At 35.2% G+C, this 27,580-nt stretch overlaps 1 protein-coding gene across 3 annotated transcripts in view; it reads right to left on the bottom strand.

The window, feature by feature from the left end:
- HGF (hepatocyte growth factor) overlaps nucleotides 1-27,580 on the bottom strand; it is a 60,602-nt gene that overhangs the window by 9,652 nt on the left and 23,370 nt on the right. For all 3 annotated transcript variants that reach the window (XM_085216412.1, XM_085216418.1, XM_085216408.1), the window contains exons 7-16: nucleotides 23,379-23,497; nucleotides 13,342-13,516; nucleotides 11,343-11,470; nucleotides 9,820-9,922; nucleotides 7,677-7,816; nucleotides 5,648-5,686; nucleotides 5,058-5,154; nucleotides 2,109-2,183; nucleotides 1,368-1,514; nucleotides 575-681 (exon numbers count right to left, since the gene is read on the bottom strand). In XM_085216412.1, coding sequence (XP_085072538.1) covers nucleotides 575-681; nucleotides 1,368-1,514; nucleotides 2,109-2,183; nucleotides 5,058-5,154; nucleotides 5,648-5,686; nucleotides 7,677-7,816; nucleotides 9,820-9,922; nucleotides 11,343-11,470; nucleotides 13,342-13,516; nucleotides 23,379-23,497 — 1,130 coding nt within the window. The remainder of the gene's footprint in view (nucleotides 1-574; nucleotides 682-1,367; nucleotides 1,515-2,108; nucleotides 2,184-5,057; nucleotides 5,155-5,647; nucleotides 5,687-7,676; nucleotides 7,817-9,819; nucleotides 9,923-11,342; nucleotides 11,471-13,341; nucleotides 13,517-23,378; nucleotides 23,498-27,580) is intronic.

Raw genomic sequence — 27,580 nt, 5'->3', positions numbered from 1 at the left:
ACACAAAATCTGTGTTTAATAAATGTTAGTAAGGTCAAGCATGCAAGAGTTAGGAAATGCCAGACTTAGTGCTACCTGTGAATCCTTATTAACACTGTCTTTGTGTACATTAATTATCTTAATATCTTGTATTATATGATTCTGTATTATTTTTTCCACCAGGTGGCCTGCTTTGAGATACAGAAATAATCATGTAGATGAATCAGAATTTTTCGAAACAGGTTTAGAACTCTTTAAATCAACTATGCCAGATTTTTTTAAATCTGTAAATCCATTTTGTTTATGCAGTTTGTTCTTTGAAATTTTTGAATCATTTTGTCTTCTCTCAAGGGAAAAAAAAAAAAAAAAAAAGAAAAGAATGGATTAATAGAAAATATTTCACATTAATTTATCTTGGATAAAATGCACAAAGATTTACAAAATTAAAAAAAAAAAAAAGTTGAAACTGCATTTCATAATCAAAAGTGTTGGACAAATGTGGCATCAGGCAATACCAGCAGCCTCACCTATAATTACAAGAGGAAGGAAGTAAGCTGTCAACGTATTCATTTAGTTTTTAAAAATAATTTCTTACATCCAGTATATCCCCATCCATAAACACTGCAACTGGTCTTCTCCGGAATCGTACATCCTGAAATGGGCAATCGGATTATTTCTACAAAATTTGTCAATATGGCAGGTCTGTAAAGAGAAAACAAACAATACATGATGGATTTTATTTTACCTTCTAGAGTCTATCCTTAAAATAATGTTCATAGAATTTAAAAAATGCGCCAATTCTTTTCCTTTCTTTTCCATCTTTGAAGAATATGATGGATTCTTCTACTTTTTTGCGTGCGTTACACTTGTGAATTGTTGAGATTTCTGGAAATGATGTCACTACCTTCATGTTGTTTAACTTGGTTTTTCAACAGTACATAATTACAGCATTTCATTTGAACATGTAGTTTTTTTAACACTGAGGAAGTTTGAAAGTTTATATGTAAACTGATATCTTAGATGCAATCTGCTATTTGCTCTATAAATGAAAATCACATACTTGTCAATGAATATTAAAATAAATAAATAAACTAAATCTGGTAATCGGGAAAAAGGCATGATTTTTCAGAAGTAACATCTGATTTCTGAGTAAAAGAACCACCATTTCTGGATATTTCAAGTAAAATTCACCCACTTTCTTAATATATTCATGCTTTATGTATAGTGCCCAGAAACAACTGACATAAACATCTTATAACTGGAAGTTTATCCTATAGAGATGGCATCCGCAATATCACAACAGTACAGAACTGAATTTGCCATTCTTATTTAGGATTAATTTCATTCAGTAGCTGAAAATCCTGGAATTAGCGATAGTAGCTACTAACCTGCTAAGTTTCAGTAAAACCAGATCTGATCCTGCTGGACCGTATACCAGCTGGGAGATATTCCGAACTTGCCTGTGCTTCTCTTCTCCCTTTCCTTTGATATTATGGACTCCAAGCCAGGCTTTGTAGTCTTTCAGATCTTTGTAACTAAATTAGGCAAAGTAAGTTAGGATTTTGCTGCATGCATAATAAAATAACCACAAAAAGCTCTGCTTAACATGATTATAGTATAAGATCTTAACCAGCACTTCACTAGAAGTCAGTTTACACTGCCAATTTCTAATCCAAAATCAATATCCTCAAATATAAGTTTTTGGTCTGAAGCCAGTGCATAATTTCATCATTAACTGTGACTAAAATGGGTGATTTTGTCTTCTACTAGAATGCAAGCATTTAAATCTTTGGAAAGTGTGAACTTTCAAACTTTTCAAAGTTTGCCCAAGACTTCTACTTTATTCTGTCCAGTTCAGAAAAAGCGTAAGATTATTTCCACAAAGAGGCAACTGTGTAACTACTACACTTGGATAACACGCTCGTACTTCTGTGTAAAACAGCCAGACTTCTTTTAGAATAACAGAGATAAAACTGAAAATGCCAACGTCTCTTAGGGATTCTGACATCAGAAGAGCAGTGTTAAAGACAAACAGGAATGAAAACTGCTGTATTTAAATGAAAGTGTTGTACTATTAAGTTACAGAAAATGCACGTATTTTAATATTGCAAGACTACAGAGTACTGTACCGAGAAGGGAAACACTGCCTTGCTGTGAGAACCCATTCTTCCTTTACCAGAGTACCTCCACAGATATGCTTATTCCTGTAAAATAAATAAATAAATACATACATAAATGAGGATATTTTTTTCCTACCCAGATAAAATCTCTAAAGATTACTTGTGTAAGCTTTCATTTAGGTAACCCCCTGGTGCAGGGAAAGGTGGCTGAATGACAGGCTGTGGAAACATTTAGCTGTCCCTTTGAATACATGTGGTAGCATAGCTTTGCAAATTTGCTCCAATTTGCATGAGCCAAGAGAAAAGAGAAAATCAGTTACTCTGTTCCTTTAATCATTTCAGAGTTAGATCTATAATGAGAGATATTTTAATTAAAACTTAAAAAGTGAACCTCTTTTCAATAGCAATTGGACTGAAACATTCAAACAAGTCCTCAGACTGCCACCACATGTAAACAATATTTTTCAAGTAGGTATTATTCAGAGCATTGACCTCAAGGTGGAGAGTTACTATTCAGTTACCAGTCCTATGAGATTTCTGTCCCCACATACTTCAGTTGGAAACAATCTGCAGTATATGACATCCTACACATAATTATAGAAAATCTGCAGCATAATATATCAAGTAAAATTAAAACAATTAAGCATGGCAGTTCTTTCAGAAATAAAGGTGACTGTGGAATGCAGATTAATTAGTTTCCTTTGTTGTGTCTCCAAAGTCACATTTATTTTCTACAGCTGTTTAAAAAATGAATCACAATTATCAATGATTTGTGGAAAAAAAATTAAAAAAAATCACAATTTATAAATTCAAATCAACAAATATTCACAACTTTGCAAGAAATGCTGGAAGGAGCCCAGATCCTACATGGAGTTCTAAGAAATCAGAATAACAGATGATTGACTGCTTTTATTGTGTTTTGTTGTTTTTTGTTGTTGTTATGGTTGTTTTTGTTTTTGTTTTTGTTTTGGAGGGGGAGGAGGGAGGGGAGGGGAGTAATGTGTTTTATTGTTGTTGTTGTTGTTGTATTTCAGTTGAGGAACAATCTATGTAGTCCGAAAGGCTGGATTCTTTATAAAATCACAATTCTAAGCAACTTGATCTAGAGAGAGGTGTCCCTACCAATAGCAGGGGGTTGGAACTAAATCATCTTGAAGGTCCTTTCCAACCCTAACGATTCTATGATTCTGTGATTCCCAGTTTTATTATAAACATTTCAAAAAAAAAAGGAGTATAAATGTGTGTTCCTGCTTGTTTGTTTCACTGTTTACCAATATAACTTCACATGATTGCATCTTGTGCTTTACAAGACTGGCTAATACAGAATATTAAGCACTCATTTAAACAAATCACAAATCCAGAACTGATTTCCTGAAACGAATGAAATTTCTCCAAATATACTTAAATATTCCGAATAACAGAATCTGCATCAGATATTTAGGAAAATATATCATTAATTAATTTTATATTCTGAAGAGGACCACGGTTGCCAAGTATGAACGCAAATTTGTAAGCGTAAGTAATAATTTGCCCTTGCAGTTCCAGGTTAAGTTGTATAGCTATTTTTTTTTTTTTTTGCAGAATAAAAGTTAGGATACAGCATCATTTATAAAACTCTTAAATCCTTCATGAAAAATCACGGAATTATTAAGATACTGTTTCAGACAAAAGGCTATCAGCTTCCCTGGTAGCAATACACAATAAAAGTACATTTTTATGCCTATATGTAATACTTAAAATATATTTTTCTGATGGAGTATTTCAGGAATCTCTTTTTCATAAAATTATCTTCAGTTTTTATGTATTCATTTGCTTAATGGAATTCTGTAGTATAGAACAAAATCCATTTTCAGTTAGCTTAACATTATTTATTATTAGCTATTTAAATTTTAAGCACCCAGGTATAATTCCCCTTTCCTGGCAAAATGTTCACCAGCCATTAAGGCTGTTTTAAAAACGGTGACAGGATAATCTTTTCCACAGAGATTCAGCATTCCAGCCCACCTGTTTATTTAGACTAATGATGTTACTTTAGATATTTATTTCTGGACTATCTGCTGAACTTTTAGAATATTCTAGTTCTGATCTGAGCCCAGGAGCTGGATTACCAGGGCTGTAACGACTCCCAGGATTTCTTCAGCAATAAAGTAATGCAGAAAATAGATTTTTTTGTCTTCATTTTCCCCAGAATATTGGTAGATACCTACATAGTTTTTAAAGTGATGACAAAATATAAGCTAATAGTAATAACATGCACTGTATTTTCTACTAATAGACAAGAAGAAAAGATGCATGAAATCTATTTCTATTATTCATTACTAATTCACACTTCTAGCTGATGAGTTATGAACAGAAGATGCAATAATTTTGTGTTCTGGCTTTTACACAGTAGCAAACTAAGATATGACATAATGTAATACACAATTCCAGATGTACATGCTAGGGTCTTGTTTTACAGAGTGAAACAGATCTCCTTAAAGCCCTTACTTATTTTTTCAATACAAAATACCATTTAATTGCATGCAATGATATGAACAGAAAGCAAAATTAGATATGGATATATATCCTGAATCCTTTCCTAAATGCACTGCTGTTGAAAAGTAAACATTGACATGAAACTCAATTTTCTTATAACTATCTATAAAATAAACAGTTTAAGGCTAAATGTGGAGCCAATGATGTGAAAAGGTATGCCGTTGCCCATTTAAAGAGCAGAATGCTATGGATGCTTTAGAAGCTCACATGTGTAACAGTCATAATGAACATAAAACCTTTTCACTGGTGGAGCAATATGTAACAAGATGGAATCACCAGGTGTTCGAGGATTGCTAATTTGTAAATGTCTTTACAGGATTTAACTACAATTTAGAAGTATCCTTATTCCAATTAATGTTTTCTACAGTTTGAAAACAAACATCCTACTCGATGAATTGTCCTTTTTATCAAAATGATAGTTACCTGTATGTCAAACTAACCACCCATCCTTCGTTAGTTTGTGTTGGGATTCCATTTACAACTCTCAAATGTTTTGTTGAAGCACAAGGAATGACAGTATCTGAAAGCAGGTCCAGAGATCACATTTTACTAAAAACAGCGGTAGGAAACCTGTACAGTTACACATAAGGACCACAAGAAGGTCAATATTTATCATGGATAGGGTATTATTTCCTGAGCTAATGAAGTATATATTTCTAAAACATCAAAACTACTTCAGTGAAGTTGGGTTCAGTCCACATAGATTCAGTCAGGAATATTAAAAAAAAAAAAAAAAAAAAAAAATCTTTTAAAGTATTTTACAAATATTTCCATATTTACAAAGCAAATAATAAAAGTTGTTACCATATCTCACGCCTTGCAAGACAGAAAGGTGAGAATGAAAAATGCAATAAAGCTGTTCTCCATTTGCCTTTTGTAAAAATATTTTTTTTCCCAGTATGCATATTTTACATCTTTAACTGTCCATTTTCTTCTTTCCCAGTAGGAAATAAATGGCTAGTCTTGGAAGATGAAATATATGCAACGCACAGTAAATCAGCAAACTAACTTACCATCCAAAATGGTTGTAGTAGGAGTTGTGTCACCATCACCTAGAAAGACAAATAAAATATCCTTAATACAAAATTAAAACACATCTTAAATTTGAATATAATCATAACAAACAGTAAAGGGCATACTGTTAATTTTAATATTCCATTATATTTAAAATGTCAGTGATTTCATTAATACTCTATAAAAGTTCAATTTGATAAGATTTAACAAGATGGAAGAATTTCATTCCAATAGAAAGGAGTAAGAATTAAACATTGCAACAGGAGTATAAAGCATTTTGCTTCTTGGCTGAATCCTGAATACATCAGGCTATCTGTCATGTTCAGTTTCTACATTTCAGTTAAACATGACAAGGCAGAGAAAGGAAATCACAATTTTTCTCTAAGTTTTCTGAAACTATAGAAGTAATATAATTTAACCCAGATCAGTTTTGAAGAAATTTTCTAATTGTCCTAAATACTTTTATCAATATTTGTTCCCCAAACTCTGTCTTTGCTCTTTCATCTAGTCCAAGTCAAAATGCAGTTACAAGACTGCTTAAATTTTATTCAGAAGTTTTGCCTTCAGTAAAGTCTACAGTGTGGCCCAGTGGTATGAGCCAATGTATGGGTGCAGCTGCTGAAACTTTGAATGAACAAATGTTAGACTGTCTCATCTAAGACTGTCTCATCATCTGTATATATACTTAAAGGTTATGGTTACATATATAGTTATCTTCTATGTGTATGAAGATGTGCATGTATGTATGTATATGTGTCTGTACATCTACATACGGCACAGTTTGAGCAGCCTGGTTAAAGGCACCGAGTTGGCAATTGCCAATGTTTTGTCTGTATCAGTTAAACTGGTTACTAGTATGAAAGCAAGCTACTCATAGATTAAAACCAGTCTACACAACTTACAGTTCTAAAACAGACATATTCCAGGTTTGGCATTGGAATCCACAAATCGTAATGCCGCTACTGACAATACTGACATTACTCTACAAATGGCTTTTGTGAATACTTCCTTAGGAATAGATTAATTGAGATAAAGAACTCAGAATGAGTGAATAAAATTTATATTTCTTCAGTTACTGTTCTTTTTCTATGCAATCTTTCACATGATTTGTTAACTCTTCACTTAAATGAGAAAAAAAAACAAACAACAAAAACCTATGACTTCTTATATCATCTCTTAGAAATATTGTAGTTCAGAATATGAGGAAATGCAGCAAATTGCTGCTAGGAATGAATTTAACATTATCCTCAAACTCTAGACATCACAGACATACATATTCAAAAGCCTAAGTTACCATATACTACCAGGATATACAGCTAAGTAATTTAGAAATAGGAAGTAATGAAAAAAATCTTGAACCTACATGTGAATTGCACATTTTTAGGCATAAATATATTTTTTTCCACCTAGCTTCAGTTTATTACCTAATTCCCCATGATTTTTATCTCTGTTCAGTTAAACTATGTAGTTTTATAATATGCAACTTTAAGGGAATGATCTTCCTAATTTTTGCCAAGAGTTAAATCATCCCACAAACATCCAGAAGCAGAATCTACTATATATAAGACATTTACACATCAGCATATGTATAGTGAGTTATCCTCACTTTAAACACAAATACAGAAGACACAGACAGACTATGAAGCTTTGTAGCAAAGAAGATAGCTGCTGTCCCTGGGTTTCTTAAGACCATAGCCAGCACTCTGACCATTAGCCAATTGTCTCCATCTAGCCCTCATTCAATAGCTAGATCTGCTGGAAAATGCTTTGTAATAGAGCTTTTATGCTTCTACTGCATAAGTAAGTCTTGAAATCTCCAAGCTGGTTAAGGAAAAGGACTTCTTGTTCATATATTTCAGAAGCAGCTTCCTCCATTCCTTCTCAGTCATGCACAACTGATTTTTGATTCTTGAGTTACATTATTTCTGCTGCCACAAATGACAATGGAAATTTATATACACATGCATGTGACACCACGTCTTCACTGAGAATACAGCTGACAGTGCCTGAGGTATAGTAAGTACTCACATCGAGAAATAGGGCAGTAATCCCAGGGAATGAGAGGATCATCTGTGTAACACCAGGGACCATGAAAATCATCATCTGGATTGCGGCAATAGTTTTTCTTCAGTTTACTAACATCTGGTTCTCTGAAGATTTGTATATGCCTATAGGGAAAAAAAAATTCAAAGTGCTGAAAAACTTTATGCTATAGCTGAGATTTTCAAAGGTTAAATATTGCTTTACTCTGCACTGTAATACTAGACGATTGAGCCTGCAGGTCAGGGTTTAGTGCTGGTTAAAATCAAAGGGAAGCTGAGACAAATATTTGCTGGATCTGGGTCCAACTTTCCTCTGGTTAGTATTTTAAGCACTGAGTCCAGTGGACAGCTGGAAGATTTCTAGATCTCTCACTCAAATCTCTCACTCAAACTCAAATCCATGGATACCTCCAGGAAAAATCTTTAAACTGATTTGAAAAGTGTCTATGCTGCACTCGGCAAATCTGCCTGGGAAGCTGGGTATCTTCTCCCTGCGGTTAGCAGTTAGCAGAAGAGAACACTGATTCTGCATAGAAGAAAGCTAAACTGTAGGTAAAGGAAGCAAAAACACAAGGAAGTTAACCAGACAAAGCAGTAGGCAAGGAGAAAAATGAATTGAATGGCTCAAATTCCAGTTCATAAGTGACCTAAGCAGCAGACGTACACAAAGCATTTAACTAAAGGTGAAAGTCCAAGGTGACAATCTGAAGTGGAGAAAGCTGTTTATTTCTGGTCTGCCAGACAGGAGCATACAGGTTACTTCTTACAGCTGTGCTGCCCTCTGAGCGCATAACTAACTATTTGTACTACTTCTGACATTCCCAAAACCAGAGTAATTGTTGAGATGAGACAAGTAATTTCCCAGTCTTTCCTGGGTGGAAAATTAGCGGCAGCAAGAGAAGAAAGGCTGATCTGTATTCATGAATGCACCTGCACCATGCATCCAGTCAGGACAAGGTTCAAGCTGTATCCTTCACAGCTAACTGAGGACTTATCTGAGCTCTCTGAAGTCCTGATCTTAAATCTCCTGCTTTAGATAGAAAGTAGACTGGAATACATATGCTGTCTCTGACTTCAGGTAGGGGAAATAACATATAGTCCAGCCTGTGATTCCAGACAGTGCCACTGAAATCTGTTTTTTGTAACGCAGCCTCTCTGAAGGTTCACTTACAGATTTACATTGATTTACTCCTGAACTTTATTAATCTACACTTCTGAACAAACAGAGACAACACTGAGGATCCTGGAGTGACTGAGAAAATCTTTTGTAACTTCTGGTGAATCATTCTTACCTTAACAAGTAAGTTAAACAAAATTGCTGTTTCCACTGCTTGGAATTTGCAAACTAAAGCAGTGATAAACAATAGAAACTGTAATTTGCTTTAATGGCATTTGGTGTCAGTGTCATTAGATTTTAGACTCATGTCCAATTTCAGTTTGCAGGGGACCTCAGGAGGTATTAAGTCCAACATCCTGCTTCTAACAGGATGAGCTAAGAGAACAGATCAAGTTGCTAGGAATTTATGGTGTTCAGAACTTTGAAAAAGGCAAATATAAATACTGAGCAAATGTAACATAACCATTTCCTGCTTTATTCCTGCAATTCTCTCAGAGAAAAAAAAAAAAAAAAAAAAAAAAAAACAACTTTCAAGGACAAATGAGGAAAACGTGACCAGTAAACTAAACACTAAGAAACATCCCAAAGCCTGCAATTAGTGGTTAGCTTGAACAAAGACATGTTGTGTAATATGTTTTAACAAGATACTACAAGACAAGACAAAAAGACACTACAAGAAAAGACAGGAATAGACAGGAAAAGAAAGATTGGAAAAGAAAGAGGAGAGGAGAGGAGAGGAGAGGAGGGAGAGGAGAGGAGAGGAGAGGAGAGGAGAGGAGAGGAGAGGAGAGGAGAGGAGAGGAGAGGAGAGGAGAGGAGAGGAGAGGAGAGGAGAGGAGAGGAGAGGAGAGGAGAGGAGAGGAGAGGGGAGGGGAGGGGAGGGGAGGGGAGGGGAGGGGAGGGGGATACGTTCCAAGCTATACGAGGCTATTTTAGAATCACTACAGAAGAAATTGAGATTGCATCTGGAGGCAGTAGGACTCACTGAACTATCTCTTTTGTATGTACTCACCTACGCAAGTCTTCAATATTCTTGTCCCATGTGGAGCAAGTTAGTCCAAATCTTGTCTTGGACAGATTCCCCATGTAATTCCTTCCATTGCCACGATAACAATCTGAATATGAAATGTTGAGACAAAGAAAAGTAGAGTGCAACTGTGCAACACTGAAAAGAAAACTCTTCCTTTCCATCATTAATTTCAATAATTAAAGACAAGTTTTACAAGTAGCAAACACTTTATGATATAAATCAGGCATCAGTACTAATCAAATCAGAAAGAAAGAGGGAGAAAGTTTTCTAATTTAGATACATAATCCCTTGCTTGAGGCCTTTGTTCTCTGTACGGTAGCATTTTAAATGTCATCTTGCTTAGATAAACTGGGACATTTTCTTTCCTAAGTAGTTAGGTTGTGTATAATTTATAATGGTTGCACCGAATGTTCCAAAAGTTGTCAAGAGCTGTTTTATACAAAACAAAGCAAACCCTATCTTTAATCCTTTCTCCTCAAAAACAGGCTTTCAGCCTGCCTATCTTCAACAACCTACCTTCATGTAAACTCTGGATACTGGCTATAGTACATAATTCTTGATTTAAGTTTTACTTTGGCAAAATTGAAAAATCTACATGACTTCAATTTTAATGTAATTCAGAATCTTGCCTGTTGCCTCCAGTAGAAGTCATGTTTAATTCATAAGCTTTAATCACAAGCTTTTCTGAGACTTTTCAAGAGGATTATTTAAAATGAGCATTACTCTAAAGACTTTTGTATTAAGCATTTCATTTCATATTCATCAGTATTTTTACTTTTTGATAACTGATACTTAAAAAAACACCACAGAATGAAAGTCAAAGCATAATCCTTGCTCTAACTGAATTCTTGCAGTTCTGTTTCTTTATATCTTAAGAGATAAATTATTTAAAATCTAAAGAAGATTTTAATATATACTGAAGTAAGATAATAAATCACAAGTTTGAAACTCAGGTTGTGTCTTGGTTGATATGAGTTCTCAGGAGGCAATAATATTCCTTAGACTAATATCAAGACACAGTGTGGACTTTATGGACAGAGAACTTGAAGATAAAAGGGTATATAGGAAATCCCATGTGCTTTTTCAGCTCAACTTCTTTTAGTCAAGGTGGTATATGGGGAAAAAACAAAGGTTCACGGCCTCGTACACAAAAATAGAAATGAAGTTAATCAAGAAATCATGAGAAATCATCTCAGCTTTGGGAAAGGCTTTGGCTTTCCAAATTAAGAGTGGTAATAGAGTGAAGATTCACCTAGTCTAAAAATCAGATCCAAAGGCAAATCTTAGCTGCAACTTTCCCTGCTGGAACTGAAACATGAACTGAGAAATGAATCTCATTTACACCATGATGAATCCCAAGTATGCAAATAACACTAAAGCATAACTGTGCAGGTGTAATGCAGATGTACTGAGATCAGCTTCTCCAGTTTTCATGCTTGCCTATCTACCATTCGGAAAAGTACAGTGTTCACTTAAGACCATGTTATCACCTTTCCCTCTGTTACCTTGTTCATTTGATTCATCACACTTAGGAATCTGGGAGCAATAACCAATCCGGATGTTTGGGTCAGTAGTAAAACACCAGGGTGATTCAGATCCATCTGGATTTCGACAGTAGTTCTCCCTCAAATCTCTATAAAAATAAATATGTTAGCTCACAGCAAGGATCACCTAAAACCACTGATGCATTCTATCAGATTTTATTATGAATTAGTAATAATATAGGCTCCTAAAGGTCTGTGCAACTCGATCAGTGTCAAGTGCAGGGAGTTGAGGAACAAGTAAGATTACATATACCAGAAAATGTAGCAATTGTAATGAGAAAATGATTATGGGAATTCATTTTCAGTGGACGTATGTTTTGACTAGCTATAAGATTGCATTTGAAGATTACCAATATTTTCAATATAGCTTATTTTTATTCAGGATTCTCCGTCAAAATTTGCATGCAATCTGACATTGGATACACCTGCAATCCATTACAAGTGCTTTTAAACACAAACATTACCAAAGTGCTTAAAATTCCCTGTGCTTGAATGGTTCTGCTGAGTTTAGAGGAACAAAGTCCTTATGATTGTCAGTGATTCACTTAAGAAACTGAATCTTAGAAATAAAAAAAAATGTATGTTGAAATCCTATACAGCTGTTAAATTTAAAGTTGGCCACAAGGGAACATATTTAAATGTCTCTTGCAGCTTGAATTAAATAATCAAACCTCTTAAATGTTTTATTTTTCATCTCCTGACAGTCATTGCCATGTTCTGTGCAATGCCATATTTCACTGCATTTTTCCATCTGCATCACTTACTGATAACAGACTATGGAAATAATTGATTTAATGCTGTAATTTTTCCTCTGTGTTCTGAACATCCATATAAGTGGTTCCATTGATTTAACTCAATCTATTGTCCTGAATAGGTACAATGCATTCAGACATCAGCTGAATAAAAAGTCCTAATGTTTTTAGCCAGCATACTGTTAGAGAAATTGTTAAAACCACACAAGGGCTAAGCCTGCAGCACAGGTACACCACAAATTGATTTAAATGGTAGATTGTCTGAGGAACACCTGTTGGGTCAGGCTCAAGCACAGATTTACAAGTAAAGTCAAGATGGTCCTGCAATTAACAGAGGAGATTCAGGATAATTTCCTATTTGCTGTTACATTTTCAGCAGATTTGTTACTACACACAATATTTGATTAATATGCCAAACAATAACAGTAAAGAGCTTAAGGTATTAAACCTAACTGTTCTACTCAAACAAGATATTGCTAGAATGAGAATCTGAAGTGAAACTGAAGTCTTTTCTTTACCTTGAAAGGTCTGCACTATTAAATCCCAACACAAGTCCACACTGTCATTCAGCCATTGGTAAATACATTTATATATTTTTATATATATACACATATATATATTTATATTTATATATATAATATTTATAAAGATTCAAAGTGTAACTTTTAGTCAATGCTAATTAGCTAAATTTCTTCTACACTCAGTGAAAAAAAGGACTGAAAGATTATGATTAAGGTAACTGCCAAAAACAAGTAGATGATTCATATGCTGTGAATGTCTCTCTCCTTTTATGTACTGTACAGGAAGCTTAGATGCTCAGTGCTCCTTCAGGTAAAATTTGTTTTATTTAGTAAGTAAATGAAAAAAGGATTAAAATTTTTGAAAATAAAAGAAAGTGTTGTCAAATATTGTAAATACCAAGTACTATCAATTTTTATTTATTGAAAAAAAAAATCAAAAAAGTATTGCCAAAGTTTATTGAAAAATAATTCACCGGCATTTTTACCCAAATTCACCTAGAGCTAATGTTTTGAGTTAGGAATAATTTATTTTCCCATATTCAAATATTTTCCACCAAGCAGAAGAAATGTATTGCTGTGCAGAGTGAGGGACAGAGATCCCACAGCCTACTTTGGCAGCATGAATTTAAAAAAAACAGCAAGAATTGTTCTTAGCCCAGTGCATTAACACCCACTGTCTCTACTCACTTGCACTTGAAGCTCTCAGGAGTGATGTTGTGCTGATGAGGAAACTGGGAGTCCCACCGTTGGCACTGGATCCCACTCCATATGGTGTTGACTGTGCCACGGTAGCCCTCTCCCTGACCCTGGATGCATGTTGTTGTCTCAGCCACTGCCTCTGTGCTGTTCAGAATGCCAACATCTGCAAATGCAGAGAAGTAATGCTGTTTTGTTTTCATAAAACTGAACTTGTATCAGGATGTAGGGTTTGAAATCTACACTGCAGACTAAATTGTGGAATTGAAGTCCTTTTTCAATCTGTCTTTTAAAGAATAATCATCTCCTCTTCCCATTGACAACATCCATGAAATCAAAATGGGTATACTGGGCTTTATGCTAGTTTCCCCCCTTGTAGGCCAAGAATCTAAAAGCTGTGTAATACTTAGGAACTTTTGTTAGACACTTGACTCATTCTTCTCATTCTCTCATAACATTGAAAGTCAGGAAATATTCTTAGTTATTGCTTTCAGTTCAGCAAATATTTTCTCATTTGCTTAGCTTTACACAACTGAATGACCACCCATGTGCTCACTGTTAAGTATGTTAAAACATGTTTGCAGGACAAGAATGACCTAACTGGTTTTTCTCCAAAGAATTCCCAGAATATCAAGAAAATAAGAAAATTTAAAAGGTAAATCTTATTCTAAAGTAACATGCTAAATATTACTTGAAGCTTCTCTTTGTATGCCTCATATAGCTGGAAAAAAAATAGTCCTGCTTGTGGAAATCAAAGATCATTATTCTCTAAAGAGAGACAAATGTTTTAAAGACCAAGAAATTCATCAGACTCAAGATCTTTTACAGATGTTGATATACTCTGCATTCATCCTGGTGTGGGCTGTCTTGAACTAAATTCAGAAAAACAGTGTTTTCTGAAATGACTCATTCACATAACTTGAAAGTCTACTTTTTATGCAATTTCCATAATTGAAAATTAATGGCACAGATATTGCATCAGCTATATACAAAGTAGTATAAAAATAAATACTACAATAATGCTTCTGCAATGTCCCCAGAAGCTCCCACCATAAGATTTTTTAAGTGACTGTTCATCTTTTGTTAATTGCTGTTATTCACAAGAATAAATTTATTAATTTTCCTAAAGTATTGTTGTCAGCAATAAGTATGTTAATAAACTTTTCAAATTACTTTTATTCAAACAGTCCAGTGGTTAGAAAAATATTCCTGTGTCTTACTCATATCTAGTTCATGCCTACTAACTTCAGCCAGTTCTGTGAACTTGTGGAGAATATGGTTCTTCAGGCAACCAAATGTCGTAACAGATGGGTTTGGTTGATTTGCTGTCTAATCTTCTATGTTAAAGACCACTTCCCTGTCAGAGGATAACGTCAAGTTGTGCAGTTGAATTATACATTTCTACATGATACAGAAAAATTTCCTTTTTCTCTTCATCTGCTTCATATTTTCACATCAGAGTTTCGTTGTCAAATTAATTTCCTGTCCTTCCTTTCCAATTTAATTTGTCTGCAAAGATTGTCCTGTTTCAGTGGGATTGTCAATTCTAAATTCATTCCAAAATGGAAAGGGCATCACAAGCAGACTTCTGCAGACTGATACATGCAGTCTTTCCGGTAGGTTCATCAAATGAACGTGTAGCTAGATTTTTAATCATTAGTGTTCATTTTATAAACAATCGGACAACAACAACAAGAACAAAGGACACGTTTGTACATCTATTAGAAATGCATAGCTGCATATTCCAGTTTTCTACTCTCACTAAGATGTGAAAACAAATTGGAATTATATTCTTACAGAATTCCGAAACTGATTAGACTGTACATCACTATACCACATTCAAAAACCTATTTGTCTTTGAAAAAAAGATATTCATCACTTTCATCAAAAATGAAAAAAAAGCCACGATGTACAATTTGGAATAAGAAAGTCAGTCACCAAGATACATTTCAGCATACATATGGCATCCTGGCTGCATAATACTTCCAAAGTTACTAATGTATAACTTGAGCAAAAAGTCTTCCTAATAGCATAAAATTTCAATTTAATGCAAGTTTATCTTACTCAAAACAAGTTCTATACAAAGACCTTGTTTATTCATGTGAAGTTAATATTTCAAATGTAATTTTATAATTAAATATTGTAGTACATCTACTACAGAGTAGTGTCATGCCATGGAAAAAATAATTAGATTAGCTTTAATATATTTTTTGTCCTTTTTTTTTTTTTAATTACATGCCTTAATTGAAACAGGTAATGCACCAATTGATTTAAGCAATGCCACAGCATTATTTTGTAGAGGTTTTTAGCTGGTGATTTCCACAGACACTATGGGAATAGTCTCTCTGTTCATGGGAACAAAGGGTAAACTGGACGCACACAGAGACATGCAACAGTGTGGAGAAAAATGACTGCCTTACTAGGCATTACAGACCATGGTCTGTTCAACAGACCATAGTGCAGTTGCCAAACTTTAAGAAATGTCCAAGTTATCTAAGACTACAGCTTAAATAGTTATCTTCACTCATACTAGTCTTGCTCTTGAGGCTAATTACTCCTGTCACACACACAGCCAAGTACAATAACTCCAAGTGTGAATACAAGGCATGCAGAGCACTGATGAATGAGTCCTGCTTCTGAGAGCACACTCACCAATTTTCTCAGGATGCAAAATGACACCAGAAATCAGTAAGACACCTCATCCATATCCTAGAAATTCCTCTAAAGTAAGGGCCTGGAACACTGTGGGCTTTTTTCAGTCAGAAAACCATTACTTATTAAGTTGGAAGATGAATTCATGTTTGATACACAATTTCTATGCAGACAGGTACTTTGATATCACATCAGAAATACCTTTTTTTGTTGTTCCAGTTCAACCTTCTGAACTGAGAGGAAAAGTGCTTTCAAAGGAACATCACATACGAATCATCATCTGAAAGACTGCTATTTGTGCTTTATTGATTGTCACTTTTTATTCTTGTATAAAACTACATTATGAACTGAAAAATTTATTAAATGTCAGCAGCATTTTTCCACTTTTTAACTTTGATGTAATTATTTTTAAATTCTGCAAGACTGAAATTAACCATGCAATTCAAACAGCTGTATTTGAACTTTGACATGTCCACACTGAGGTCTTCAGTGGAAATTCAGTAATCAGAGGTACCCTTTTTCCATAAAACCTTCCTTATTTTGATATTTTAAATTAAACAACTGTTTATAATGAACAGCTCATATATTCATAGATGCTTGAGTAAAGAGCCATAATGTTATCCAGAGCTTCATGAGTAAAGCCACAGTCTTCTCAGTACTGGTTCTCACAGTAATGCCAGGATGAGAGAATCAGCAGGGGCCTTGAGTCATTCTACAGCTGAAGCAACCAGCCAGAAGCAAATCTGCACAAATGTTAGGTCAATGGATAAACTCCTACTAACTTAAAAGAAGGCAGAGATTTTGCTGGACTATTACTGTTCTTTCATGGTAACGCTATCTAAGTATTGTTGGAAAAGATCTATTTGGAAAAGAAACGTAGTCCCAAATGATTTTGTCAGGAAAAAAAAAAATCTGCAATAGCTTACCTAGTTACAATACTTTTCCTAGAACATAACAAAATGAAAATGTGCTCAGAGTTGTAAAGAAAGATCTTAAAAGGTAGATTTTAAAAGAATTGCTTAATCCAGAAACAATTCTGAAAACAATAATGCCTCCGTGACCAATACAGTTCTGCATGTCAGTGATTTTCAGGAAATAAGCTGCTCATGCTTAGTTAGGTTGCTTCCAGCCATCCCCACCTCAAGCAGTTCGACGTACTAATGTGACAGTTCCTTTCTTACCCTTTCCTTCAGCATAACATCTCATAGTATTCAAAACATGGGAAAATAAAGAAACGAGCAAATGCTCGTGTGGGCCTTGAAGAAAAAAAGAGGTTTGTTTCATTTCGTACTGTTTCACTGAGAACATAAAAGAAACTGAAGAAATAAATTAGATCCAAGCTCAAGAATCACAGTACTGAAGAATACATTGTTACCGAGGACCTGCACACCTGCCAGTCACACCTTGAACAGACACAGACCTCTCTGAGTTGTTCCAAAACAATTAAGCTTTAAATCCATATGTATACATATGGATAGTTTTGATTCATTCATAATCTTTATCTAGATTCAAATTTTCATTGTTAAATCGCAGCAGGTTCACGAAAGCTTTTAGATCTCACTTTCAAAGCTATGCTAGAAAAGTTTAAAAGGACTTTCCTTCAGGGAAAGACTCTCTTTGGGGAAATGCAGAGTAAAGTAGTTGCAATGCATGCTTGAGCTCTTCTATTTACTTCTGTTTAAAGCAAAGTGGAAGGTAATGTTTTATTTATTACTAAAATCAGTCTTTTCTCACTCAGTCCGTTCCATAAACATCTTTATCTTAAATAAATATTAAGCTTAAACTACGTTTATTTGTCTAATTCAAGAAATAACTCCTTAATCAGAATTTCACATTCAAATGGTCCATTCAAATGGTCCATCCAAATCTCTGTTTTTAAAATATGAGTAATCTAATACTGGTGATTCTGTGACTCCTCAAACCTGCAACATTTTTTTTTTTTTTACATCTAGAGTTCTCACTTTGCTGTTTTATTACTTGTCCCCTCCCATCAAACCCAGCATCAAATCCACACTGTTACTGAATTATTTTAGGACAGTCTCCAGTCACCCATGCCTATTGCCTATGAGCAGTGACAGCAAAGGCTAAATCCACGCTAAAATCAACTGAGTTGGCTGGAAATCACAGAGGCTGCAACTAAACACTTTCCTTAACATACTAATTGCATGCAGCTCTGCATCTCTCAAATGTCTGACATAAGTATTTTTCTCCTTTTCTGGGCCTCAGCACCTCTCTACCCTTTAGTTCATCTGTAGAAATGTAGGTTTTTTTTTTGTTTTGTTTGTTTGTTTGTTTTTAAAGCAGCATTACTTTCCCACTCCTATCTTTCCTGTAGCCCATATCATCATTCATGCCAAAGTAACAGCCATTTTCTTTATTTCTTATTTGCTGTCATTGCTTCCATTTCTTCATTTCATCCTACACTTCTTATTGCTGTTATAGTTGTTCTTTTATCCTCTCTTCTAACTAGAAATTGTCTCAAGCCAAAACCACAGACACATATGTGAGCAACTTCAAACCAATCCTGGGGTCCCTGAAGTCTTAATCCAGATCCAATTTTTGCAGCTTTAGCCATCTCTAATCCCTAATTGCTCCTGTCATCTCTTTCTCACAGCCTTGGCTGTAAGCCACCATGTTTTATGCTGCCTTCTGTGCTTGGAAATAAAGTTACAATGCCCTCCTGTCTCCTTAGTCTTAAAAACATATTTATTTTCTGAATGCTTCCTTCCAGTGACTTTTTTGCTTAAAATTTTGTATATGAGCTGTTGTCAGCATTTTGGCTATAGTGCATACTAACACTCATGACATGTAGCTAAAACCACAAACAGCATGCTGCCTTGTGGTCACTCCCCTGAAGAGAGGACACCTACGTTTTTGTACGGGGTCCAAGGGTTCGGATTTGCAGAGCACTTTTTCTAATTAGTATTTCTTGTAAAATATATAAACAGTCCTCATCATAGGAATTAAAAATCTGTGTGGGAATCCAAACCACAAAGCTATAAAGACATATAACACATGATGTTCTCTTTTTAGTGTTCCGAAATTGTACACAGCCAGAGCTTCAGAAAACAGAGCAGCCACTGAAACCCAGAATGGTCTAGTGTTTTGGGCTCCCTGCTAGGAGGTGGGAAAACAGTTTTTCTATGTGCTTCAAGAATGACAGAAAATTCAAAACAGGGCTCTGGCATTTTATATTCACATTCCAGTCATTGAGTTGATGATATAACTGTAATATCTGCAATAAATTCCCTTGAATTTATAAAAGAAAGCAGTGAAAGCACTGCATTTTGTGTAGAGGGTAAGGCCATAAACCTGTGTATCCTTTGCAAATACCAGCTACATAATGCACTTTCAAGATCGTTACTTCTCTATTGTTATTTGTATACACTATATGCTGTGAAAACGCAGTTTTACATGTGAAATTTCCACTGATCTTCAAATAGTTTCTATTAACTTAAGGGACTTCTCCTATAGTTTGATCTTAATATAAAAGTTTAAAGAAAGAATTCACATTTAGTGCTATCAGCATCTGCCTCGAAATGAGACAAAAATTTTCAACACATTAAAATCATATTTTTGGAATTTTTTTTTTTTTAATTTAATTTTGGTAATACTGGTTTGGGGATTACTTTTTCTTTGAAACTACAGTGTAACTGTGATTGATACAGACAAAGGTAACACCACAGTAGTTTGCAGAAGCTCTCCCACTCAATGAAAAGCTTAGTCCAGGCTGTAGATATTGAGAGTTACATGGACTGTAAGCTTACGTGACCAGCAAAGCCAGATGTGAATCTTCAGAACACTGACACATCAGCTCAGGAAATGCCAAAGGATAAAGGTTTATGAAAGTTGCATTTGTGAAACAGTCAGCTGTAATTTAGGAATATTTTTATTTTCATAATAAACTCACTTCTACCAGTGGAAAAGAAGAGCTCTATTATGCTATGTATGACTCATGTATTATTGAATAATAATAATAAAACAAAGTAGGAAACTCAGTTTAATTAAAAAATAAACAGTTCCTTAATGAAACACAATTCAGCTTCAGAGCTAAACAAGATTATGTTTATAGTAGGAAAAAGCTGAACTTAAATGTTCAAATTATCAAAAAGTCTATATATGATTACATAATTTAGTACTGTAGTTCACAGGCAAGATCTTCAACATGAGTGTGGCTTAATGGCTGCCTAATATGAAACAAGCAGTAGTGCCTTGTGAAGTTTCTTCTGTCTCTGGAGAGCCTGATTACAGACATTATTAAAAGTAGCAAATTATCTTCACTTTTTCATGGTGGAATAATTTTACTAATTTTAACTATTTTATACTGGATTTATAATGACTTATGATAGTTTGGAATAAACTCACTTAGTCCCTGCCAGGGAATACATTCAGAGTATTCACCTCAACCTTTGTATTGTAAGCACTCCTGATAAGAAGTGACTGACATCCCAAGACATTGCACTGGCCTAAGCCAAGAACTAGCAAGGAGAATAATCTGAACTATGAATGCTGGATGCACAAGAAAAAGTAGGATTTGGTTTGCTAAGAATTACAAAGTGAAAACAGAGAATCCCATACTTCCACTTTAACACTTTGACATTGCTCACACATAATGGTTCATGCCAGAGCCATTTCCTTTTCTCTCTCTCTCTCCCAAGTATCAGCATATTGAAAAGGCTGTGGTATAAAACCTTTGCCAGCAATCTTTACCAGCAAGATTGACTTTCAGGAATCCTAGGTCCCAGTGGCCAGATTGAATGGATCTATCTTTGGTAGAAGAGGACCTGGTCAAGGAATATCTAAGCAAACTGGATCTGCAAGTGCTAGGGGAGTTGACAAACATGATTATGAGGACAGTCTTTAAATCTTTGCTCAATCGTAACAACTGCGAGAAGAGTCTGAAGAATGGAGGAAAGGAAATGTCACTCCTATCTTTAGAAAGTGTAAGAAGGAAGACTCAAAGAACTACGGGCTAGTCAGCCACACCTCCATGGGAAGGTGATGGAATAGCTAATCCTGGAAAGCCTTTCTGGGAAAATAAAAGAGAAAATATTAATCAAGAGTGGACAGCATGGATTCATCAAGAAGTCATGTCTGATCATTCAAATAGGTTTCTATAAAGAAATCACAAGCCTGATGGATAACAAGGGAGCAAAAGACACTGTTTTTCTGGACTTCAATGTCAACAAACATCTGAAGGGAGGGTGCAAAAAGGATGGAGCCAGGCTCTTTTCAGTGGTGCCCTGTGCCAGAAAATAATGTGCAATGGGCACAAACTGGAAGACACAATGTTCCATCTACACATCAAGAAGCACTTCATTACTGGTCCGGTGATGAAGCACTGGCGCAGGTTGTCCAGAGAGGCTGCAGTCTCCTCTTAAGCTGTCTTCAGAAGCCATTTGGACGTGGTGCTGGGCACTCTGCTCTGGGTGTCCCTACTTAAGCCAGGGGTTGTCCCAGATGTACACAACAGTTCCTGCCAACCTCAATCACATTGTGATTCTGTGATATATGTATATGTATATGTATCCAACATTAAGGGAGAAAAAAAACAGTATTAAATTGTGAAAACATACTTTTTTAAGGTACATTACTGTCTCTATTTTGCCTAGATTTGAGATATCCTAGTAGCTGTTTGTCTTGTTTTAAGAAAAAAAAATAATATGGAAAACTTTGAGAATTAAAGAATGAAAATTAATGAAAATTACTCCTTTAATGATTTTTATTTATAACATATTTATATGTTTTATTCTCATGTAAATTCAGTTCTAGGTGTAACAATTTTCTTTTTTATAGAATATAGTCTTCTATCCTCCACCTAGGAGAGCTAAATTAATTTTACAATGAGATATGCCTTCTGAAGTGACATTTAGAGCTAGATGAGCTAGACAAAAAGCAGAAAGTTTGTTTTTTATAACTTTTTTTTTTTTTAACTTGGTCAAAATTTTGGTCAAAATCAAGCAGAACAACAAAGGAATTTGTAATTTCCCAAACTTTGAAGACCTCAGAGAAACTGACTTTCTCATGAGCTAACAGGACACGAAGATTTTCACTTAGAAGCTACCCCTTGACTCTACAGAAAATCTGAAAAGACTGTTTTACTTTCCTGCCTGTGTTCCTTGCAACTCAGACACAAGGCTGAGCACATGAAGTAGTAGGGATTCTGACAGTTATGTCGTTTTCAGAGTGCCTCAACTCCCAAAATGTTTTCAACATAGTATTTTGTGTAAATCAAATAAAGAAAACTGTTTTGAGTACTGTTAGATGGTCTTTAATATTATGCTTACATACTGATTATTTTGTAGGATGGTAGTTCTGTAAGAGCAAAATTTGTATTCCAGAACTGGCAATGAAAAGTATAGAAAACAAGAGAGGAGATTACCACCTGTAGGTCCCACATTTCATTTGTTGCACAAGTTACTCTCTGCAAATGAAGTAAGGATGCAAATCTTGATTTCCTAATAAAAATATGTCACTACAAAACATAATTTTAGCAGCTGCCTCTGCCCCAACATTCCTATAAAGCTCTAGAAAAATTACTTCACCACAACTTTCAAGAATAGTCCAATAATTTTACCTTTCTCATTGTTCCTGTATTTCTCAATTAAGACTACCTAGTTATCAGTAGAATAGAGTTGGCAGAGCACAAAAATCAGCAGAATCTGGGCTCTGAACATAGCAGGCACTCCACAGAGATAAAATCTTGACAAATTCTGAGCTAAAGCATCTCAGAGTAGGCATCTACCTTTGCATATCTTAATATCACTTAGTATCACTTTAATCCTCTGTATGTAAAGTGAAAATAACAAAAGCAGCCATCTCACAGTTACAGTATGAAAATAAATCAACAGCCTGTGGGCCACTGATATTGAAAGGATGGACATTACAGAGAAACACATGAGTAAATTAATAATTCTATCTTCAGCACAAGGTTGAATAGCATGCAGGAACCAAGATCTAGAACCACACAATATGTAAAACAAAGATATGTTGATAGAGCAGGGAAGGAGGTCTGCTCCAAAGTATTGTGCATGAATCTACACCCAAATTGAAATGCAGAGATCCATTATGGCCCAACTATTATTGCACATGACATCTTCATGCTTAAATTGCCTGATTTTATTAGTTCTTGATTTTTCTACATTTTTAAACAATTTCCTGTGTATAAGATATGCACATATACATATTCAAGTGCTAAATATCTCACATCTCTTTTATTTGTTATCAAAATAAATGTAACGTCATTGTAGTAACTCCTCTTTGAAAACCATCACCAAAGTGCAATTAACGATATAGCTATGGTCCTATATTGCTTGAACGGTCTGTGTCCAAATTTTGAAAAGGAAAAGGAAGTAATAAATTCTGCTTGAACTTACCACAGGTTTTAATCGCACAAAACTCCCAGGGGGTGTTAGGGTCAAGAGTGTAGCACCATGGTCTCAGCTTGCCATCAGGATTGCGGCAGTAATTATCATCAAAGCCCTTGTCAGGATATCTGCAAACCACAACACGAAAAGTGTCAGGCAAGCCTTCCTGGCAGTAGTACACAGGTTTGTACAAGGTACATAAAGGACTGGCTTTAGCAGAGGAAAATAAGAGCCGGTTTCTATTAACCTCCGGTCTGATTCTGTGAGATGGATGCAAATAGTCTTTAACACTATTAGTAAGTTAATAACATAAAATCTCTTTCTAAGTGTGCAGCAAAATCAGGCCTCCACAGAGGGGATTCCCTGCTGAGCTAATGCACAGACCACCGGATGGGGTAACTCCGCTAATTGCTAAACTCTTGCTCTTTGTCTGTCAATCGATGACCAGACTCTAAAGCCACTCATTTTTTTGAAACAGCCCAATTAAGTGTGGATTATATAAACACTGCCTGGCAGGCCGGACTCATTAAGAAAGCAGGTTCTTCAGTGCAACAGCCCTGGGTTCAGACTGGAAGCTATTTTGAATAGCTCTGTTACTAATGATAGCTCCATTTTTGTAACAGAGCTTGTTCTAGGTCATGCCCTTATTTCAAGCATTGGGAGAAAAAAAGGAGAAAAATAAGGAATTAACTTCCGTCTCACTTTATCTCATTAAGATTTGAAACCATTCTGCCATTTAATTATTTCCATGTTCCTATTGCCATCATTGAACTGTCAGGAAGAGATTCAAGATAAGGAAGTACTTTTTGTATAAAAGTACCATACAGACATCTATAAACTTAAGGAGATTAATGCATACTTTTTTTCTCCCGTGTATACAAATTGTCTTGGTTTTCCAGTTTTAAGGAAACATGTTTGTAGAAGAAACAAAAAGTAGACTTGCCCCTGAGGGAAACATGAAAAGATTGTAAGCGAACAAAGAACTTAACTACCTGGGAACCTGAACCCATTTACAACTGCAAGCAGATGTGTTTCACACAAGCATAGGAAGATATGATTTACAAGCATATGTTTTTGCTAAGCTTTTTCTATCAAACAATTACCCTAATATCAACTCATACATTTGCAACATGATCTCCCATTCTTTTGGTTAAAACAGGCTTCTTCATCTATGCAAGGGATGGGAACAGGATTCAACTAGAATTTAAAAAAAAAAAAAAAAAGAGAAACCTCACAAAAATGAAAAGTGAAGGAATTTTAGAATGTGTTCATTTCAGATCTAGCAGCAGCACTTCCTTTTCACCTAGGTGAAAGAATTTATAAAGGAAAAAAAATGCATCCAAGGATTTCAGAAGCAAAATGTATAGCTATATCCATACACAATGGCTTTGGACACCTGCTACGTGCAAAGATGAATTTTCATGTTGGTACTGTACGTTCTCTGTAATGTAAACAGCCCACAGAACCAAAGTAAGTCCAGGAATGGCAAGGTCCCTGCAGTCATAGCTTCCTAAAGCCATTCAGAACAACAGGGGATGTAAAGAATCTACTTTCTAAAAGACAAATATCATTCCTAGTATTGTATAGTATGTCAAAAATGTTATTTACTATTCAGAACTTAAGTATAGATGTAATAATTCTACAAGGATAAATCTTTGTCAGACAGTGATATCCAGATCTTTCAATCTACATGTCTATGTATCTTTTCAGTGTGAACAGCAACCTTCCCAGTCTGTTTCTTCCCTCAACACTCTCAGGCCTGCCTTTGCCGTATATAAGATAAACAATGAGGCTTCAAACTATTCCACTCAGTTCCACAGTGAAGAATTCTCTGAGATCTTGTCCATTTGCTCTGCAGATTCTTCTACCCCGCAAAACGCTTGGGTACAGATCTCTTGCTTGGATCCAATTAAGAGTCCAAGGTTTCCAAGATCTTTCAGAACACTTGAAACATCAGTATCTGTACTTTACTGATCAAACTGAAATGAAGCATGAAGATACACATCTGGTGTCAAAATCAAGACTTTTTCTCAGTTTCTCAGAAAAAAAAAAAGAAGAAAAAAAAGATGTTAGATGTAGATGTGTTTATTCTATATAGCAGATGCCAGTGTCTAGCTCTGCTGTTACTAAAGTAAAACTGAGTGTCTGAAACTCTTATTTTATCAAAATTTATTTTCACTTAACTCTTTGTCACCTTATAAGACATATAGAACTAAAAATTTGATTATTTTATAATGTAAATTTTTATACCAGAGATACAAATCAGAGTATTTTAACGAAAGAACACCTACAACTATTAAACTCCTATATTACACATAAATCCTACTTTTCTGCAATAATAATATTTATTTCCACAACATAATTGCTTTGGAGAAGAAAATGAGTATAAGAAATGCTGCTTCTCAATACCCTTCATTGTCTCTCTTAGCCATTATCCTCAGTGATCTTTCTCTCATACTGAGGCATAAACCTGCCTCACATGAGAGACCTGGAGCTTCAGAAGACAATTCTGCATCCACTAAAGGTTAAAACTGGGTCATCCCTGAGTTGTTTCAAGGTATTCCTACTGCTAGCTTCAATCACTTCTAACAGATATTATCAGTTATCCTCTGTTCTCTAAACTCTGACAGGAAAAATTCTAGAACAATTCACTTAGATGATAGAAAAGTGGTGTGTATTCATTATTTTAATTGATGCCTTAATAAATACAAATAAGTTAATATCTACCCAGCTGCACTAGTCCTTTCTCGTTTCCAAGCTATTCACATTATTCACAGGTAATACAGTGTAAGCCTCTCTAAAGACTGCTCCAAACCTCCTCCCTTATTTTAAAAGCTACCATTATCCAAGTGTAACTGGCACTACCTTTAGTGATCATTTCCTAAAGTTAATTAACATCAGTGTACAAGAAATGTCCTCGATGCTAGTTACAGTTGTGAAAGCACTGATAGATGTTTCAGTTAGTATGGATTGGTTTTTATTTAAAATAATAATAATAAAATTACAGCATGAAAATAATCAAGAACATGTTTACTGTAGGAATTATAATTAGGAAGGTGATCATGACTGAGACTACAGCTAGTCTGAAAAGTTATTTTGTGAACAAACCAAAATTAGTGGAAAAAGAAAAAAATCCTTCAGGCAGTAAAATTATTATTTTTTGAACCCAGCAGTTCTATAGATGTTTTGTTCCCAAGGAACAAAATTCCTTTTGTGACTTATTCTAGGGTATAAAGCAAGTGCATGGCAAAACTCAGAAACAGATTATCTTCAGTCCCATACTGCTAATACAAAATATTAATTGTAGCAGAAGTACAGGAGACTCTGCTAATTATTCATGCAACTGATCATTTTAGCCAAGAGGAAAAAGAGTTTATGTCTCAGAAACTCCAGAACTGTTAGTCCTTAACCTTTTGCTGAAAAATATGACTTTCTACAATCTACATTACTGTATTTCTGAGTATAAAAATCAGAATAAATGTAGTGGAACACTTCAAAATATATGAAAATATATCTTTTTTTCTATTTGAAGATTTCTGTCAGTGGAAGTGAATTTTTATTGATATTACTAAAACATAAATCCATGTTGAAAGATGAACTGCTTTTCCAGGTAGAACGCATGCAGTAGGCAAACACTTCGGTCAAATAAGATAGATCATAGAATCAACAGAATTTTTTGAGTTGGAAGGGACCCTAAAAAGTCGTCTAATCCATTTCCCCTGCAACACCTCCAGATAGATCATTTTGCTCAGATCCCTCTGAATGTCTCCAAGGATGGGGCATCCACCACCTCTCTGAGCAGCCTGTTCCAGTGCCTCACCACACTTACTGTAAAAAACTTCTTCCTTATATCCAAACTGAATCTCCCTTCTTTTAGTTTGAAACTCTTTCCCCTTGTCCTATCACTACAGAACCTGTTACAGAGTCTGTCCCCTTCTTTCCTACAGCTCCCCTTTAGTTGCTTGAAGGACACTCTCAGATCTCCCCAGAGCCTTCCCTTCTACAGACTGAACAGCTCCAGCTGTCTCTGTCCTCGCAGAGTAGTTGTTCCATCCCTTGGATAATTTTTGTGGCCCTCCTCTGGATGAGCTCCAACAGGTCCACATCTATCACGTACTGGCAACTCCGGAGATGGATGCATTACTCTGGGTGAGGTCTTACCAGGACAGAGTAGAAGGGCAGGATCATTTATTTTGCTCTGTTTACTACAC

This window comes from Meleagris gallopavo, chromosome 1 (genome assembly GCF_905368555.1).
Source record: "Meleagris gallopavo chromosome 1, MGAL_WU_HG_1.1, whole genome shotgun sequence".
Classification (NCBI taxonomy): domain Eukaryota; kingdom Metazoa; phylum Chordata; class Aves; order Galliformes; family Phasianidae; genus Meleagris; species Meleagris gallopavo.
This window is presented reverse-complemented; position numbering and strand designations above follow the sequence as displayed.